Raw genomic sequence first — 20,621 nt, forward strand, 5'->3', positions numbered from 1 at the left:
ACTGCAGTGCATTGTGGGTGCCATCACTACAACGTGGCAGTGTGCAACCGGTGCCAAATTACACAAAGCGATTGGCTAAATGATCTGTCTGCGCAGCTAAGTTACAGAAGAAACTCCAACAGCAGCTCTGATGCCAATGAAAAACAGGGTGCGGGATTTTTTTTTTTTTTTTACCTGCGGCGGGAGATTTATGAGAATGTTAATCTTAAATTCTGAAAATAGCTCAAGTTGCAGCTGCAGCAGAATTTTGCACACAGCATTTCATTCAAGCGTGTCCTCGACAGTTCTCTTCCTAATTCAACGGTTTGCTTCTAAGAACAGCATTTCCAGGTCACATGTTACAAACACAGTAGGATCTATAAAGCTTCAATGGCTTTAGCATCTGGTGCTCTATTTTTTTTTTCTATGCGAATGCAGTCTTCGTTCCAAGGTTAACTCAGCTGCGGTGAGTCCGCGCATCGACCAATCAGCAGAAACGTAAAGCCTTAAAACCCCCCCTTCACCTGGCACCAGGGAAACAAAATCCCTTCGAATGAAATTACAGGATGCTGCAGAGAGGTCCTGGCTTCAGTTTAATTTTCGCAGCAGTAACTGTCAAGGGGTCTCCGAGGGTGCGAGAGCGTGCATGCATGCACACACACATGTGTGAGGTGTGAGTGTGTGGGGGCAAAGCCCCTGATTGGCAGCAACATTAAGTCTAACATTAAGGGCAGGGGTTTTACTCCGCTGAATAATGGATGAAGCACTTTGCCCGCTACAGCGATGGCGGCACATGCAGGGGGCAAGTCATGTGCGCCTCCGTTTTACTAATTTACCACGGAGATTGGCGCTTCCCTGGCAGCCTACCCCAGAGACCTGAGCCACTTTTGACAGATGGGTCGTGAACGCGATGGGACAGGTCGACGAAAGTTGTGAGTGCGAGTTGAGCACGAGGGGGTTGGGTGGGGGGGGTCGGCATGTATCATTCCGACGGGGGAATTTTAGGTCTACCTGTGAATGGCGGCGAAGAGGTCCTCGGTGGTGCGGGGGCGCGTGGGCGTCACTGTGTCCTCCAGCGCGTCTCCGTTGGTGCTGGCCGCTGGCGAGGAGTTTGCCGTGCTGGAGTCGAACACCTCACCTGGGGGGGAGACAGAGAGGCGCGTGCATCACTGAGGGGGGGGGTTGCTGGAGGAGGTGCGCTCTCCTTCCCGCTCACACGCTCCTGGGAAGCCCGGCCTGAGGGTGGCGAACGCAGGTACACACGAGCTCCGAGGTCCTCACATTCTCGCGGCTTTGGATCCCCCCTCTCCTGGCTGTCCTGCCGCTTCGCAGCATCTGTGCTCAGGCTGCCTGAGCCGCTGCAGGCGGTCTCACCCGCACCCCCTCCCTCACACACACACACCATACACGCACACACACACACGCGCGCGCACGCTCTACCCCCCCTCCTCCCCTCTGCTAACCAGCCCTCTCCTGGGAACACTGCCCCTTCCTATCTCAAGCAGAATGCTTAAGAGAGCGAGACAGAGAGAGAAAGAGAGAGAGAGAGCAGAGAGGGAAAAGGAGAGTGAGGAGAGAGAGAGAGAGAGATTAAGAGCAAGAGAGGAGTGAGCGTGAGATAGCAGAAGGAGCATGGGACATAGGGGATAGAGGAGAGAATGAGAGAGACTGAGAGGAGTCTAGAGAGGAGGTAGTGCAGGACAGGCAGAGAGGAAAGATGACAGAGAGAGAGAGAGTGACGAGTGAGCGCAACTCACTGGGAGAGAGGATAGAATGACAGAGAGAGAGAGATAGAGAGGGAAGAGGGACTGCAGGACAGGAGAGAGGGGAAGAGAGAGAGAGAGAGCGAGAGAGAGCAAGAGCTGTTGAGTCCTAGCTCCGCTGCTGAAGGATGCCACACTGAAACTCATCCGTTGGGGAGGAGGGGGTGTGGACTCTGGAGGTGGGAACCCCAAACAGCCAAGGGAAGGACCGGCTGAGACGGAGAGAGCGGGGCTTATTTACGATCCCCTCCATCTGGCCAACCCGAGCACGGAGACAGGACTGCCTGCGGCAGGGGGTGCTGGGCTGTACGCCCGATCAATTCTGGGCGAGCTCCAGCCTCTTTGTCTGGGACCTGCCCCGTACAATGACACAGGGGAACACCAGCAGAGAAAAACAAAGAGCTGGGGGATTAGCTGGCTAAGGGAGGACTGGCTCACGGGCCAGGCATGTACCGCCGGCCACAGCAGCAATGGTTCAGTCCAGCCTATGGGGGAAGGTGCTGTGCCATCATTCTCCAGGCTCAGACGGAGAGAGAGAGAGCACGCTGGCTCCTAGGTATGAGTGGAGCTGACAAGTGGAGATGCAGCCTTCAGCACGACCCTGTCAGAGCACTGCATGCTTCCGCCATTATGTTCCATTAAAGTCTTAAGAAAACTGGTCCCAATTCAAATACAACAACAAACAGCAGATTTAAACAGAACAGAATTCAATTTGGAAAAAATTTTTCAAGATTTCAGTTTCAGATTTCACATTTTTTAACAGATTCAACACTGAGTAAGTGCCTTCCTAAATTTTAATGCGCATGTTATGGGCGAGAGGTTGCTGTTTGTCAGCTCTCCACACTCAAACAATATTATGAAAATGAACAAAAATCACTGGGGAGCACTATAACAGTGTCTAACAGTGAGCTGTTATGCTGTTTTTCTGTCCTACACTGTCCTATATTGTTGGACTCCAGCTGTAAGGAGCTGGCCATGTACAGTTCGCTTGGCCCACTCACCATTGTCCTCGTCCTTGGAGCTGATAGAGCCCGTGGTGCTGCTGGCTGCATCTCCGTCTGCATCTCCATCTGCATCTGCGTCTCCATCGGAGGTGCTCTTGTCGTCGGTGAGGGTGAGCTCCTGGGCGACGGGGGTGCTGACTAGGGCGGCCTGCAGGCTGTCCCCAGAGAGCTCGCTGCTGAGAGACTCCTGGCTCTGGGTCAGAGGCGTGGAGGTGCCAGAGTCCCTCTCCTCCTCACCCTCCGCCCGCTCCAGTGGGGGTCCCTCCTGACCTCCTACAGCCTCAGGGGCTGGCATCCCATTCTGCGGGCTCAGAGCCACGGTCGCATCTGCGCCCGGAACATGGACCTGTTCCTCCTTTTCAGGGAGGTCAGGCGGTGTCAAGATTGGGGGCACGATCAGGGAGAGTTTGGGCTTCTTGGGAAGGACAGGAGGCTTCTGCTTGGGTGTTGGGCTTTGCGTTGTCTCCATTGGGCTCGCAGGGGGTGACTGCTCTGGGTCAACCAGGACAGCAGGTGAGGGCACCCCAGAGGACCCTGAGTGCAGGTGTGACTCTTCTAAAGGTGCGGCATCTCTGGGTGGCTCATTGCTGGCTGCTTCACTGACCGCGAAGTCTGGAGGACTGGCTTCCTTGGAGAGGTCCTGCAGGAACTTCTTGACTGGCGTTGGTGGCTTCTGCGTTCCATTCAGGGCAGGAGTAGAGCAGGAAGTCAGCAGCAGCAACGTAGGGGGCTCTGGCTTTTTAGGCTTCTGTGGCGTTGGGGGCTTCAGAGACTCCTGGACACCCCCAAATTCCTGAGTGTTTGCTGTGGTTGCTTCAGAATCTGGAAGTATCTCTGGCTTCTTGACAGAGCGAAGCTGTACCATCTGCAGGGCTTGGGCGGTGATCAGGGGCATTGGGGACCTGCCTGATTCTCCAAGGGTCGGTCTCTTCTCCCCATCATGCGTGTGGTCCGTGTTAGGCGGGTTCACAGGCCTGAGAGCTTCTTTCATGCCCTTCAGATTGGAGGGTGTGGCAGGCGGAGCTAAAGCCGGTAGCGGTGGGGGTGGGGGTATGGTGGTAGCAGTGGAAGGCAGAGGAGGTGGTGGAGGAGGAGGAGGTGGGGGCGGGCTGACTGTCCCGTTGACTGGCAGGCCAGAGTCCACTAATACCTCCGGAGGAGGGGGAGGGAATTCAGGAGAGGACATGTAAGGGGGCGGGCTTTTAGTGGCCTGGGGGGTTGTGGGTAGGGGCAGGGCTGGTGGGGGGAGGACGACCTGCCCTGCTGTGGAGACTGGGCTTAACGCAGGGAGAGGCGGGGGAGGAGGCGGAGTGCTGGGCGGTGCTGTGGAGGTGTGGGGAGCAGAGGCGGGAGGTAATGGTGGGGGGGTGAGGACACCCGGTAGCGGCGGGGGAGGGGGCGGGACGGGAGTCCGGGCTGAGTCGGAGGTGTTGGAGGACAGGGATGTGGAGGAAGAGGACACGGACAACGAGGACAGCAAGGACGACTTCCTCTCGGGCACTTTGGGTTTGGACCTCGCCCCTGCTGGAGACATGGACCTCATGAAGGAGGGCACAGGGGTGCCGGCGGTGGGGGTGTTGGACTGGCTGGAGTAACCGCTGGAAGGAGACGTCAGCCTGTGCACCCTGTCTGGGGAGGAGGCCGTCTTGGGCTTGACGACTTCACTGCCATCCTGGGCTGGGGGCAGTGCCGCTTGTGAGCCATCCAGAAAGTCCCTTCCGTTGGTGAGACCTCTGGGGACGCCACCAGCACTGGCAGAGCGGGTGACGGGGGACATCGGCTGCTCGGCCGGACGGGAATAGTCCACGTAGTAGCCCCAAGACTCTGCGTAGTCAGAGCGCAAGCTGCTGGTGTCGCTTTGCGAGGGTGTGATGGGGCAGATGGAGTAGACGTTGGCCCCCGATGCCGACACCCCGCTGCTGCCAGCGCTGACGCTGCTCTGGCTCCGCGGCCGGAGCACCCAGGGGTCCTCGTAGTCGCTGGAAGGGCTCTGGGAGGGGGAGGAGGCTCCCTTGTCCTTCAGGCCCATCTGCAGAGACTGCTGCAGGGTGGCAATCAGCGTCTCGTTCAGGACGGTCCCTTTGGCACTGGCCGTCTTCCCCGGCTTGCGCCGGAGGGAGTCGGTCCGGGTGGGGGGCAGCGGGGGCTTCTTGGCCTTGCGGAGGGAGATGCTGCGGGACAGGGACTTGTCGCTGTAGAGGCTGGTGCGGTCCTCCTGGCTGTGGTGCTGCCGGCACTCGTACATGCTGTGCCGGGCGTGGCCCACCCCGGGGATGTTGCCGTGGCTGCGCGACTTCAGCCCGGAGTCCAGGTGCATGGAGGTGTAGTAGCCGTCGTTGTCCATGGAGTACAGCGAGCTGGAGTCCGTGCGGTTGGAGGACCGCTCCAGGCTGCTGTAGACATGGTTGATGGGCGTGGAGCAGCTGGAGGTGAGTGGCTTCTTGGGCAGGATGTTCTCAGGGGTGTCGTAGACCCACTGGTCGGCGGCGGCGTTGTTCTGGAAGCTTCCATCCGAGTAGCTGGACTCGCTGGGGGCGTCGGCGCCCTTCCTGCCGTCCAGCGTGCTGCACTGGGAGCCGGACTCGGCGTAGGTGCCGGTGCTGAGGGACACGGCCGAGTCGCAGCGGGACGGGGCGGTCTGGGCGGTGCTGAGGGGCCGCTCAGCCGGGCGGGAGGATGAGGGCTGCGTGTGCGCGGCGGCCGACCCGGAGCTGTGCGCCGTGTGGATGGAGATGACCTCCGCCGAGGAGGACAGCGTGGCGTTGGGGATGAGCGTGGTGGAGTAGGTGGCGTGGGGGGACACCACGCGGGCCGGGCCACCTGCCGCGGACACGTCGCCCTGCGTGCCCCTCACCTCCTGGGACTTGGGCCGTGGCAGAGTGCCGGTCCTGGGGGCGTTCCTCAGATGCACCACCGTCTCGTCTGCTTGCAGCTTGCTGATCTGGCGGGGCTGCGTGCCCGCAGTGCAGTCCTCCATCCTGTAGGGGGTGCTGGCGTAGTTGGGGTCAGCGTTCAGGGAGACGCGCGCCCCTTGGCGGGGCAAGCTGTGGAAGCGCTGGCCGCCACCGTTGAGCTGCGGTGCAAAGACCACCCCGGCGCTGTCACTGGCGGCCGAGATGCTCCCCGAGGACGAGGTGGAGAAGTTGGCCATCTGGGCGGCGATGCCCTGGCCCCTCTGCGCTCGGATCCTCCGCATGGACGGGGGCACAATCTTCACCTCCTCCGTCTGGCAGCTGGAGTCCCGCGTGTCCGAGCGGCGGAGCGTCGAGTTGACGCTCCCGACGCGGCCCAGCGTGGAGAACTGGCCGGGGATGTACATGGACTGGGCGCGGAACTCGCTGTGTCCTTTCGCCGCTGCGGACGGGGGAAGAAGAGCGAACGTGAGCAACACCAAACCCGCTCCCTCTTTCTCCTGACACGAAGCTGTCCATCAGATTAAGTCCATCTATCGGGAGGCTAATTAATTTGATTTGCCGCTGCCCCTTTGAAGTGTTTATAACCTCTGGGAGGCTTCATCAGAGGAGGACAGAGGGAAATAATCATGTGACAGATTCTAATCACGCTTCCCTCGGTCTCTGATGGATCAGAGTGAAGTAAATGAGCATCAGGAAGCGGGATGGGCAACTGGTACAGCGGTGTCAAGACCAGCAATTAATTCATGAAAGTACAAAGGAAACTGCAAAGGCAAGTTATGTTTTGCATACATTACTTGCTGTGTGTTAGGCTGGTGCTGGAAACTATGTGAGTCTGTGTTGTCTGTCTGTGTTGATTCCCAGTTGATATAGCCTCCCCCTGTGAGTTCTCTCTATCACTGCGAGACAGCATTAACTGGATCATAAAGCAGCAGGTTTCCTAGCTGGTATTGACTTAATGGCCATTTTGAGAATAACATTACTGTCAAAAATCGACAAAAAAACAACCATAACTATGGGGCTTTTTCAGCAATGTTGCTGTGCATAAATGACATTCATTTACAGTTAGCTTCACTTGCCGCATGAACAATTGGAGCATCCCGTGGAGCTTAATGTGGGTTTAGGTCTGATAATTATCAGCAGGCTTTCTATAGCCCTAGTGAAAACCTCTCTTGTTCTCCAACCCATCTGCTCAGAGTTCAAAGGTCAGGGGGGAAATGCTGGACTGTCATAACAACAGCTGAAAATAACAAAAAAGAAAGGGAATGAGAAAACAACTCCTGCAAACTGATTTGGCAGGACAGGAGGGGGGGGGGGGCGGGCAGACCCAAAGGTCAGTTTCATACCAATTACTGACAATGGAAAGCACACATGGAGGACTATTACCGATCTGAATGTGTGTTCGTGTATGTGCATATATGTATGTGTGTGTATTTGTTTGTGTGGGTGCATAGCCCTGGATTCCACAAGGTGAACTGCAGTTGGATTTAATTCTGCAGCAGATAGTGGTATCTGATACCTTCCACATCAGACAACAAGCCCAGCAGTTCTGAACCGACACCCTGACGAGCAAATCCAGTCCTGCCCCACCCCCAACCCCCCTGCTCAGTCCTCTCTTTTCTGAGGCATTAGCTGAAAAAATCCTCCCCTGCGTTACGCAATCATGTAAATATGACAAACTCTGCCAAGGGAGCTGTGAGATTATACGGAGGGTTTAGAGGAAGGGTGCGGAACACACTACAGCACGCCGTGATTATTACACTGACCCAGGATCAGTGACGGGAAAACAGACAGGGAGGATGACGGGTGTGGAAACCAACAGGAGGCTCCAGGGAGTTTATGACAGCGTCACTGCATACAAATGTAGCAGGTGACAAGGAGTTTACGCCAGAATCGCTATTGCAGGAGGTGACAGGGAGATCATGACAGACTCACTTTAAACAAATGTAGGAAGTGACAGGGAGATTAAAAAAAAGCCCACAGTTGGGCTTCCCTGCCATATGTAAGTGCTGGAGCTCTTTCTCTCTTCAGACCAGCCGTGAGGATATCTTACAGATCATGATGAGTGTCCCTTGCCCAATTTTTATGTGTATATTTTGAAATGCATTCAAGAAATGATTGTACGCCTGGATTAGCTGGTTTTCGCTCAAGTGAAATTAACTGAACCTGGGAGGGTCAAAGACACCGTACACAGTTCCTCTAAAACTCACACTGTTCCGTGACACACATCCCATCAGCTCAAAATAAGCAGCGTGAGCTTGGTTGGGCAGGCATATTCCTTTGTACCCTGGACCACCAGAGAGGTAAGGGTTTTGCTACTTTTACCATCAGGGAGTGGGCTTCTCCCTGTGGTAGAGGGAATTATGTTTGGGCCATCTTAGAATCCATACCCTGTGAAGCCTCTCAGCATCATTAATAACTCCATTCAGGAGCAGAAAGAGGTTTGTCACACCTCACTTCTTTCAATTCAGACATACATCTTTCTGGTGCTGACAGATTAACTGCACCAAAGGACATCAATAGCGGGTTTATGCTGTGACCAACAACCGACTGATGGAGTGTGCAGAACAATGGTCACATGGGCAATCTGATCATAGTCAGAGTGAGGCTTTTAGTCAGAGTAAGGTGTAGTGAAAGGAGCAACAAGAAACTTTATTTATAACACAAAATAAACTTATTTACACCAAGAGTGTTGTTAGCCTGGTCTGACACAGTTGCTTGTTTAAATTGAATGGATACACTTATGTTCTATTGTGCTGGAAGTCGCTCTGGATAAGAGCGTCTGCTAAATGTGTGTAATGTAATGTACTGTAACATCACAACATTTATTAGAGGGGATTCTAAAGTTTGATTGGACTGACTGATGGGATGACAGGGGCAGCTCATAAAATGAAGGGAACAGGATACAGTACTGAGGAGCCATACCTAGTTCCTTCTGGATGTTGTCGGGGACCCCTGTTATTGTCTTTCTCCTTTTGACCTTCTTGGATCTCCTGACCACAGTATCAGTGTTAACTAAGGAGCGGCGAATGCTGGCCTGCCGGTCAAAATTCTCCCCTGATGTGAGGCAGCAAAGAGCAAGCAAACCAGTGGTTAACCGACAGGCATGCGTCTCTCATGCAGTAACAGATCCAGACATTAATAATCACACACAGAAACATGTCGCGATAGCTGGCAGACGGTCTCTGGGATCAAGCCAAGGTATGATACTACACATTTTGACATGCAGAGCACTGAGAAAAATTCGATTTTGAATGTTAATTCTAACTGAACCAGATTTGTGACAGAAAACAAACCCTCCCAGTTTCTAAACGGTGGGTTCAGGTTGGGGTGTGACCAACAGCTGTTGTGAGAAGTTTAAAATCCAGCGCTGGTGCTGGGTTTGTCACTTGATATGGCAGGTGCGGCCGTCTCCAGAGACCGTGTGCGGCGCCACCACGCGCTGACAGAGTGAGTTAGTGCAGGGCCCCAGTGTGGCGTACCCGGTGACAGCCCCCGAGCAGCTCGGCCGTAATGGATCTCTCCCCTGACCTTCAGAGGCCCGGCGCTCAGGAGGGTTTTTGGGGGGGAGATTGAGCGTGCGCTAATACAGATATCTCCGGAGGGAGAGCGGGAAGGAAAGGTCAGCCCGTGATTGAGAGAGCCGACCGAGGAGGGGGGGGTGGGGAACCGTCACAGGTGACGGATGATCGGGCTGCTGTTTTGGGGCACGTGAAGACGCACACACTGGCGGCCCTGGAGGTGTGAGTGCATGGAGGGAACAGACACTGACACCCTCCTCCGCCGTGGACAGGGGTTAGTGGTAGAGTTAATCTGTCCATTTATCCACACACATACACACTTTTACTCTGTACAGAATACACATAGACACTAATAATGCAAGTGTAACAGACACTGTTGATGAGGCCCTGACTGAGGATGAAAGACAAAGATACCACATTCCACTAAAACAAGGCGTCTTTACAATAAGACTTCAGTGGCCTTTTTGCATGTTCATTTGTGTTCATTTTCAAAATTAAACCGTTTAGTTTCAGAATGCATCATTCCGTCCTAATTGATACAGGACTCCATTATGTAGGTTGTAAAAAAAATCAGCCAAGTGAGACTCATATGAAATTTTGGGTTACTTGTTAATAATACAAATTTCTTAGAAAAGGTTAGTGGGGTTATCACCATGTGAGAAAACTCACTGAAATGTGAGTGAAACGTTGGTGTGAAAAACACAAAGACAACTCAGAGCTGCCTCTTCGTTCTGCCGTCATCAGTCCAATGAACTATGAGACACATTCCGGCGGTTTTATTCAAGAAGGAGAACACATTCTAATGTGGGGCGGGGGGGAAACTAGAGTGGGTGTGGCCGGGGACAGAGGGGGCGTGGCCTACCTGTGACATTGATGGGGATGATGTCGGTGGGCACGGCCTGCGCCTGCTGCCTCATCCTCTCCTCCGGGGTGGGCAGGGGCTTGCTCCAGGAGGCCTGCAAGTCGCTGTCGCGCCCTTCCCCCAGCAGGGGGGAGCGGGGCCTCATGGGGCACACCAGCTTCTCCTCCTCCGCCGATGACGCTGTGGACTGGAGACGACAGAGACGGGGAGGGGGTGGTCAGAGAGGGGGCCGGCACAGCGTAAACTCAGAGCCTGTCCTGACCGCTCGGCAAGCATCTGCGCTGCACCTGCGTCCCCACAGTCACACCCCAGGCAGTATCTGCAAGCAGGGCTTTCGCTCGCAATCTCTTTCATCTGATGGCCCCTATTGCAGGTACAGCGTTCGTGTTTTAAACTCATGAGGACAGCATAAAGATCTGTCTCGTAGCTAACATACTGACATTAATATTACAAGCACACCACAGAGAGAGCAGGGGAAGGAGAGAAACTCAGAAAGAGAGAGAGAGAGGGGGAGAGAGAGAGAGAGAGGAATAGTAAAGAGAGAATCACAGAGAAGCCTACTCATGCATTAAACCCTCTGCTTATGGGCTGCATGACGGTAATAAGATTTGAGTGTTCTCACTTCTGTAGCAGAAACAAAAAGTGCACCCAAGCCTATTTTTTCTTTCCTAGGTGTTTTTTTCCTCCTGTTTTTAACCTCTTCCCTTCAGCTTGCCTGAGCTCACCCTTGGAGGAGGAATTACATTTTCATAACAGATCAAAGGTAATACAACTGACGGGATGTCGCTATGGCACTGAATCTAATACTGTAGCCAGGGAAGGGAGAAAGCTAGCCCATACAGAACACACTAGGAATTTCAATGAGAGGATACACTGAACATCAATACAGATATTAACTAAATGAAATGCGTTCATTTAGTGACTTGAAAACTAAAAACCACTGCAGACCAGTTACTAACTACAAAACAACAAACCACTGTAAGCCAGCTAAGGACAAGAGATCACACCTGGTTCTACTGCACAGTGACTGTTTTCACAAACAGACTGTAGCTAGGTGCTGATTTTTTTTCTCCTCCAAATACAACACGCCTGCCAGTTAGGACAAAGGAAACTGCAATAAAGCATTTCAGAAGCAGCCGTGTGGGTTCCAGTTTCATAGTAGTCCTAGTTTATGAAAACAAACGTACACCGGATCTCTAAATAATTCAAAAGAATAAATCCTCAAGTGAGGCATGGAAAAAAAACCTTTGGAATTAGCATGAGGGAGAGACAGATTTTTTTGTCAGCAGCCATCCATCTACCTCCATACCTCAGCATTAGCAAACAGCTATCACAGAGAGATCCAGCCCCACACTGTGTTCAGTCTGGTGACATTTTCAGCTGAAACGCAGCTGAATCAGGAAAGACCATGAAAGTAAAAGTTTTAGTAAATAATAAAACTTACTGACGCCGCAAATGGTCAAACCGGGAAGCCTGCCTGTCCGAGCGAGCGTCATTGCTCACGCCTTTCCTGAGCACATCTTTATCAGAATGACAGGGGATGGGGAGACTCATTATTAGTTGGGACAGAGGCGACGACGCTGGCTAAAAAAAAAAAAGTCCCAGGAACTGTGGCTTTGTACTTCCGCGCAGGCCAGGGCTATTGGAGTCCGCTAACCTACTTTCTTTTGAACTGGTGTGCGCTGTCAGGACGCGTTAGCATCGCGGCGCTGGGGTGGGGAGCGGCGGCGGAGGGGTGCTCAGCCCTCGCCCCCCTGAGAGAGGAGGGCCAGTGGGGGCGGAACAATGGAGGCCCGCCGCGTGAAAAGAGCCGACCTCTGGGGACCGGCGCTCACCGGGGCGCTGATCCGAGAAGAGGGGGCTGGGAGCGGTTCACACGGACACAGCTGTAAACAGCCCCTGTGACTGCGTGCGGGAGACAGTGTTCGTGTGTGCTCATGTGTGACAGAGAGAGAGTGTGCGTGTGTGTGCACGCACATGTGTGACTGAGAGAGAGTGTATGTGTGCGTATCTCCCACAGAGAGAGTGCATGTGTGTGTATGTGTGACTGTGTGTGTGGGAGGAGGGGGGGGGTCAATGTGATGTGCTCCACTGATGCTGCAGAGAGGAGCTGACAGTTTCGAGGCTGTCCGCTGTACCAGGCTATGACCATCACTTCACTTTAATGAAAGACTGCTGTCAGAAATAGTACTGTGCAGCTACACATTAGCTTAGAGTTAACTATTTGTGAAGGCCTTTAGTAATATGCTAAATGTGGGATATTTGCCAAGCTTTTTTTTTTTCTTTCAGAGAATTGAAATGAAAAATAAATGGCCTTAGTTGCCAAAAAACACAGAGGAATAAGTCTGTCTCTTTTGTCTAGAGTTCAATTTCCTTTTGCTGGTGAAATTGTTGAACTAAAAATGTCCACTGAAGGAACTTTAGGTTCTACAATGCAAGGACAAATCAATGTTGAGTACAGAGCATCTTAGTTACAGCTGACTCATTTTTTTTCTACCCCTTTTTTCCTCAGGAGAACATTCCGGTGTGTTCATCATTAAATACGTTTTTTTTTCATCTGTTAGTCCCAATTGACAGGCACAGGTTTAGAAACAAACAGGGGACAAAATCAACAGCACGACACACTTTCTGAGCACCACATGGTAAGGGGCTGCTAATGAGGCCTATGGGAGGGGGGTGGGGGGGTGGGCGCTGGAGCGGTGATCACACAGTAGCTGGCGCAGCGCTTGTCTGCAGCCCCGAAGGGAGCGGGTACCTTGCTTTTCCATGGTTTCAAACGACAGCACACAGTAAGGCAAGACTGAGTCAGACAGCCTAGCAAACTAGACTGCTCGGCAGAGAAAGAGACAAGGAAACAGCGAGAAAAACAGACACGTCACAGAGACATATCAAATTCCACACACTGCGGTACGACGTAAGTGATTAGCATAAGTTAAATGTGTAAAGCATGAATTTGAATGTCATAGGGACAACTCAGTACATTGTAATAATAATGCATTTGCAATAAGTACTAAAATTAACTGACCAACATTTTTGGATGCAGTGTGATGCACTTCCAATTTTCATCACCAGATGGCAGTCATGTATCAGTTTCCACTAAGCCACTACTGTACACATTTGCATGTATCTCAGCTTGAGGGATACTTTCACAGTTAAAACAAAGTTAGACAACTAGTTGTTTGATTAAGTAGATGCAGTGTGTGTGTGTGTGTGTGTGGGTGTGTGCATTTGTTTGATTAAGTGATTGATTCTTAGCAAAGCCTATTATAAGAATGATTCTGTGCATTCAAATTGTAGGTCTTATGACCAGAAAGTAAACCTCTGCATTAGAATGCCTTCAGGATGCTTAGCAACATATAACATATAAACTGATTCAAAACTACCTACATCAACTTTTACACAATCGTTCCTCTGCAGGGAAAAGAAAAATGTGACCTTGTGCAATTATATTAAATCGGAGCCAAGCTTGGACAGACCAATCCAAAGTGTTATTTGGCTGAATCTGCAACAGAATGTCAGACCCTCTGCTGTTAGTAATGAACAGCGGTAAACTGAAAGCATAAACTCAGACCACTACATAGCAGCCATATCATGTTTTGACCAGGTTTCTTGGATTTTCCCTGTTTTGCCATTGAGACAAAGAGGAGGTCAGTTTACAGTGCATTTGCAGTACATTATTATTTTTATAATGTTACCTACGTTTTTCTGATGAACTTCAGCATGCTAAAAACCTTCAACCAAGCACCAAATCACAATGCCATTCATAAGATTGTCCACTGGTGGTCAGCAGCCACCTGATAGGCTCCATTCACTGGCCTAAAGAGTAATGCAGGACTGGGATGTGTCAATACCGTGATCAGACACAAAGAAGGAAAATAATCAGGTAACAAGCGGTATTGCTTGGCTACCAGATGGAAATCTTCCTTTCCTGAAAGCTAATGCCCTGGTTCTCTGGCTGGGGTGCTGTGCTGTATGGTACGGCCTTTGAGTCGGGATGTTCAAGCGAGGACCTGCATCCACATGCCACTGCACTCTTTGTCAGGAGCAGGTTCCGGGACCTCACGTCCCCGTCAGATTCCCAATAAACCTCTAACCATACGGCCACCTGATCATCCTCCGGGGCAAATTGGATAAGTCAGCCTGCAAGTCTACAGCTGCTGCTCCCTCTCTCTGTGTAAAAGCTGATCCTCATCTCTCTGTAAAAGCCCACAGAGGTTAGACGGAAAGCTGACGGCGGCAGGGTGGACTTGGGGGGGCGGAGCGCGGCCTACCTTCTTGTCCGCATCCTCGTCCTCATGCAGGCTGCCATCGGACAGCGTGGAGCTGGAGAAGGTGGGGCCCTGGGAGTAGTACTGAGAGCTGCGGAAGCCATCCTTCCTCAGCTTGTCACATTCTGAAAGGCAACAGGGGACAAACAAACCGCAGCGGGTTAACAGCCGCCCTCCAGAAAGGAGCCCTGATACGTCACCTGCCACCATCTGGGGCCACATAATCGACATCTTCTGATTTTAAGGGACCAGGGCCCAACAGAACGTGAGAGCACATGCTTCTGAGTCAAGCAGGTACTCAGCGTTGCCCTAACATCTTGACATCATTGTGCTGTTGTTAATATAATTTATTTCCTTCCTTCCAAAGCCTATGTCTATTCACTTATCATTGTGCATCTGGCTAGTGGCTAGTAAGATTGTGGGGCTGGCTTAATTCATGACATCATTTCTCTAAGGACATCAGGCATGTTTTATCAGCCCATCCACATTTACCATTACACCATTAAACTTTTAAATGGGTTGTGCTGTCTGAGAGCAGCTGGCGTGGCGCACAGTGATGATCTCACCTGATCTTTCCCACCCCCTGCCTCTATAAGAGCAAGCCAGAGGTCTGATAATCAAACAAGTGGATTTGTGTTTGCCAGCTGCTCAGGCTCCACCTGGACCTGTCACTCCGCATTACCATACAGCACACGTCTGTCAAAGTGTCGTTGTTAACAGGTCTAACCGCAACCCAAACAGAGTCTGTCACTAAGCACTAAGCTTGCCCTTGATAATCTTACCGGTAACTGCCAGGTGTCACATTGCGAAGGACACACCTTCAGAAATGCACAGTAATTAAACTACAGTATTCATGATTAACAATGATTAATGATTTTTTTCAAGAATTTGACTATGTTACTTCAGGTCAAGCCGTCTCAGTATTATACAATACAATACAACGTACTGATCGCAAAACTGAATTAGGACTTTGAAATTTTGCACTATTTGAAATAGTTAGGAATATGTCATGAAATATGTCAGGCCGTCTTAAACCGTTGGTGTGAAAACAGAGCACCGCCATGAACAGCTTTGCATTGGTTCATAAACTGTTCTAATTTTAGATTAAATGGAAATTGTTCATTTAGAAATCAGCTCAGCATGACTAACAGTATAGCACAGAGTGGCAGACGTAATGCAAATAAAAGCCCTGTAGCTTAAGTAATGTTACTGATCACCCATCATATTTAAGAAAGCATTTCCTTTTCCTATCTTTATATAATAACAATATCACTTTAAATGAAATAGAAAAATCTAACATTATGTGAGCAACACCATACATACAAGATCCATTGCATTATTTTGTTAATTTGGGAATATTCAACTCATCTCATCTTCATTTCAACATGTTATTTACAAATATGCAGCTTGTTTCTAAAAGGAATAGTCCTGGTCTCATATTGTATTTCAGTAAACAGCTGCTGTTAAAACTGAAGCGATTAATCCTGGTACTGAACACAGATAACGAATTACCATAAACGAGAGTGGGGGGGATTACAATGGCCTGCCTCTTCAGAGCTGAGAGCCTTTTGTGCCTAAAACGCGCACCCTGTGAGCGAGACCAGGCCTCGCTGGGAGATTACGCAGGGCTATATTAATGGCATAACAACAAGGCAGCCCCGTGTGCCCGGTCCGGTCCAGTCCAGTCCACAGTGAGGGGGGGGGCTGGGGGGGAGAGGCGTACGGCGTGGCTGAGCGGTGGCAGCTGGCTGCCCGCTCGTGGCCGCGGGGCATATGGCTCTGGCAGAGGGGCCAGCAAATGCACTATGGATTTCAATTTGATATGACAGCTAAATAAGTCGGCGGCGCTCAGATTACAGCAGCCTGTGGACACGGGCCCGAGCGTGTGTTTAGATAACTAACAAGCGCGCCTCGCTCTGCCCGTCTGAAAAGCGGAGGGCAGACGGCGGAGTCGGTGCAGGCAAACATGACGAACAGCTGCCAGGGGGACCTTGACGTGTGGAGCATATTTCCTCCAGGAAAAAAAAAAAGTTCAATCTTAAATACGAAATCTCCTGAGATCAGAAAAACTGGCACTTCGCCTTGAGTTTATGTGGAATTAGACGACAAAGCACCCATTACCAATAATGTATATGCTTGTGTCAGCTTGTGTTGAGGGCTGACGTTTTTATGGACAGAAAACTCACCACACAGATGTGAAGCTCTTTAACAGTGGAGAGGAACAGTGGTGTTTCAGCTAGAGAGGAGGCACATACGCAGCATTGTGCTATTCAGCCTTTTTAAGGAGAACAAAAGCAGTTTATTTCCAGGGAAGGGAACAACAAAACCAAAGGATCAACCAGGCAGCAAAACCAGAGGAGCAGAGAGTAATGGCAGGTCAAATATCTTTAGATCTCTTGTTTGTTTCAGTTACAGAGCTGTGCGAGTTCTCAGGAGGTACCGATTGTGGCCGGATGGGTAATAAAGATCTTGTAAAACAGGAATTCAGCATAAACATGCCTGGGAAGGAGGGGGAGCTTCCCAAAGGCCCCGTACAGCAGGGTCCTGCCTCCGCCACTGGGACGCTACTACCAATGCGGCTGGTCACAAATACCTGCGAGCTCAATAAACAGCACCAACTCCGACACACAACACCACACACAGACAGGTGCCTGCTGCGGGGGCGGGAGCCGAGCGCGCTCAGTGCGCTTGTTTCAGCTTTGAAGAGCCGTAACCAGGACAACGGGACAGGGGCTTACATCCTCACATCCAGTGGCTAAGAGCTTCAGGCGCACAAAAAACATTTCTTACCCGCTCATTTTCTCAGTTTCTGTCTTCAAATAAGAATGTATAGATTTCTTTTTTAAAGGATCCCTGTTCTGTGAGAAACTTTCGTGAACTTTTCTTCTGCTTAACTTTCTCCAGATATTTCTCTTTGTTCTTTCCAAAGGAAATACATTCATGGAGTTTTTTTTTTTTTACATCAAGTGAAGAGAAATATATTTTGGCAATAAAAAAGTCTTGCTGTGCAAGTGTCCCCAGATAGCTTTACTACCCTTTATTGACTCACAGATCTGCTGTGGTTAGAATATATGGTAACGCACACAGACACATGCACCCACATGCACACACATGTGCACATATGCGCGCGCACACACACACACACACACACACACACACACACACACACACACACACATGTGCACACACGAACACACACACACACACACACACGCCTATGTTTGCTCCTCCTGGACTCCCAGGCAGAGATCCACTCCAGTAGGAGACTCATGCACCTGCACATGAAAGAGGTAAATTGCTTGCTTTCGGGAGCTCACTTCTGTGACACACCACCGGAGAGACCGAAGCATGGCTCTGGACCTACGCCCCAAACATTCCACTCAAACAGACAGAACACAAAAAGGTGTGCCTTCCACATCAGAGAAGCTGTGCTGTTGGGTGTCACAAAAAGCCCCTCCACATCACCCTCCTGCCTAAGCCAGGCAGAAGACACGGGCTGAGGGAAGGGCAGGATCAAAGCCTTGCGTTTGTTTGGGGTCCTTCCACCCCACGCTCGAGTGGAAGCGGAGCATCGAACCAGAGGGATTACCGCCACCGGTCCCCAGGTCCTGAGCCGGGGAGGAGAGGGGGTAAAAACAATTCCATTAAGCCCCCGTCTGCAAAGCCTGCTTTGAAAACCCAGACTTGAAAGGTGTGGTGTGGTCTGAGGGGAGTGGTTATTGACATTAGCGGGCTCTACCTGCAGGGACAGATTGGTGGATCTGAGTGAGCCGGATCAAAGCGCGGGGGTGAGGGCCGCTTTCATCCGCACACACGGACAGACAGCCTGTCTCTGAGGCTTTTTCCACCGCTCTTGCAGGTGCGACGAGCCTGCCCTTTAATTGGCTTAGATCCCTTGCGTCAGAACTTCATTCAACCAATACCTGGTTAAAATGAAGACAAATGGCTTATTTTCATGCCATTTCTCACTCGCTGGCCTTGTTGTTCGGTAAGCCTGCAGTTCTGGCTGTACACAGGGGTGATGAACGTGTGCAGGTCGTACGTCACCTGAGTCTCCCGGTGATGTTAACACACGTACACGGATAACGACAAGCGCAAACATGCCTTCCCTGAGGATGCAGGAGGGGGAAAATCAAGCCTGATGCAAATCCAGTGAGATTTCTCCATAAAAGTTTCAACTGATCTAAGACCATCGCTTAAGGGGGGCAAATTCTCTGATCCTCTCATTTCTCCGGATTAACATCCATGACATTGTGCCTTATTAGGAGCTGCAATCAGCCTCTCCTCCTTTCTCCTCCTCCAAGCAAGGAGATAATTACCTCATCAATCCCATGCTGCCTCGTGCAGATGGCGTACAGTGCTTCATATATTGGACTTCCCCATGCATGGTTTCCAAAGCAACCTGCTGAATTTTGGCACTGATTTATAAAGCGCACTGTCTTCCAAGGAATTTGAACTCTATATACTAATGATTAGTTTAATGCAGGAGGGATTTCGGCAAAAGGAATAGCTAAAACAGAGACGGCTTGTTACTGAAGCAAAAAAAGGAGAGGACCCCCAGTCCCAACAGTAGGGCTACGAAGCACTTGCAGCGTGTTTCTGATCTTATTCCTGCAAGCATCTTCACAGCAGAACCATAAGGACGATTACGGCAGGACCAGTCGGTGACCCTCTGGTAGATTTCACAGGCTGGTGAGCTGACAGTGAAATATGCAGCCACGCTCCCTCGGCGAGCCCGCGGAGAGGAGATGAGAGAACGAGAGCAGCGTGGCCTACATTCGCCACATCTCCCCCAGAATCCATCACACCGCTCTCCCAGTTAAAAAGAAAAAAGTACACGGCTGCAGACAAAGCACCATCATGCAATAAAACACACAGCACTGCTATATAGAAAGTAACCCCCTGCCGAGGATATCAGGCTGCTGCTATTTCACTGCTGAAAATGCTGTTTGGTTGGTTCTATAAAACTGTGTCATGAGAATTAAACTATATATTACAGAGAAGGAGAACTGGACTATGTATAGGGCTATGGCAAATTCCCTACAAGGAAAGGGCTGGGTTTTTTCATGTATCAATGAACACATTTTTGAACCTACACTGCCCTATTCCAATGTTAAAAGTATCTAAAGATCCCAAATCTTCATGTGGTTGACAGTCAGGTTATTGCTGTTCTCACTTTCAATTTATGAGGATACAAAGTGCATCTTTAAAAGAGTGTTTCTTGACCCATTTCCCAAAGTGTGTCAGGCCCAAAACCTGTCCCATTGAGCAAATTCACTTTTCTCCTGACTCATACATTCTGTTATTTGTAATTTAGCACATTACTGTAAGTATGCAACTACTTTCATTTTTTCTCCCTTAATTATAGGAGCTGTTAAATTAGACAGCCATTTTCCCACTGCAGATTGTGAAATGGATAGCATCACTGTAGTGATCCTGACACAGAGATACTGCTCTGTATGTAGTATGGCTGGTGTAACTGCCTCTTACCCCGTGCTTGCGCACACATCACCACGGACACGTGTGAAACCGCTGAAGCCCATTCTTGGAAACTTCACACATGCCATGGTCGACTGTCACACTCCCCGTCGCCAAGCCCAGAGGCATGATGGGACAGAAGCCACCCGATGGACGTGTGTGCCGCGGGAAGCAGACAAAGCCCCCCTCGCGTGTTTCATAATGCCATCGTCACCAAACTGCCTGATTAAATATCGGCCCCTCCAGGGCATGCAGATATTGAGCTTTCAAAGCCCATCTGTATTGGTTTTCTGTACGTGTGTGCGTGCGTGTGTGTGTGTCTGTGCATTTTAACCCTATATGTGAAGTGTTAATCATAAACTGTTATAGAGAAATCACAGGCAATCCTTTTCAAAGGTAGTGAATTAAAAAGCCTTTAGTGACATGTTCTTTTCTTATTTGAGAAGTTAAACAGATTGTAATTCTGGGACCGATCTGCATGAACGTTGACCCGTGTCCAAAACACACACGCGCACAAAAGCACGCATGCAGACGGCTGTCTGATGCAGGGCCAAAGGCTGGAGTGTTGTGATGTAAGCATTAAGGGTTGCATTAAGCAGAGCTGGTCTGGCAAACCACTCGCAGCTATTTTTAGCATATTTAGCCGGACATAATTACTGCTCTACGTCCATCATTAATGTATATCATAGGCCACACAAAGCAGCACAGTGGCATCGCTTCCTGTCACATCCTGTGGACATGTGTTTGAGGATTCTAATCTGATGACAGAAGGGGTTTAGCCTAGTCTTGGCTGGCACCCTTGTTTTGAGCCCACTGGTCTAACAAAGTGCTGCT

General features: G+C 50.6%; 1 protein-coding gene across 4 annotated transcripts in view; it reads right to left on the reverse strand.

Annotated features, from left to right (window-relative positions):
• Positions 1 to 20,621, reverse strand: part of nhsl1b (NHS-like 1b) — a 129,314-nt gene that overhangs the window by 2,785 nt on the left and 105,908 nt on the right. For all 4 annotated transcript variants that reach the window (XM_036549598.1, XM_036549599.1, XM_036549601.1 and 1 more), the window contains exons 3-7: positions 14,313 to 14,434; positions 10,042 to 10,228; positions 8,584 to 8,715; positions 2,744 to 6,100; positions 991 to 1,117 (exon numbers count right to left, since the gene is read on the reverse strand). In XM_036549598.1, coding sequence (XP_036405491.1) covers positions 991 to 1,117; positions 2,744 to 6,100; positions 8,584 to 8,715; positions 10,042 to 10,228; positions 14,313 to 14,434 — 3,925 coding nt within the window. The remainder of the gene's footprint in view (positions 1 to 990; positions 1,118 to 2,743; positions 6,101 to 8,583; positions 8,716 to 10,041; positions 10,229 to 14,312; positions 14,435 to 20,621) is intronic.

Source organism: Megalops cyprinoides, chromosome 17, assembly GCF_013368585.1.
Source record: "Megalops cyprinoides isolate fMegCyp1 chromosome 17, fMegCyp1.pri, whole genome shotgun sequence".
Lineage (NCBI taxonomy): Eukaryota > Metazoa > Chordata > Actinopteri > Elopiformes > Megalopidae > Megalops > Megalops cyprinoides.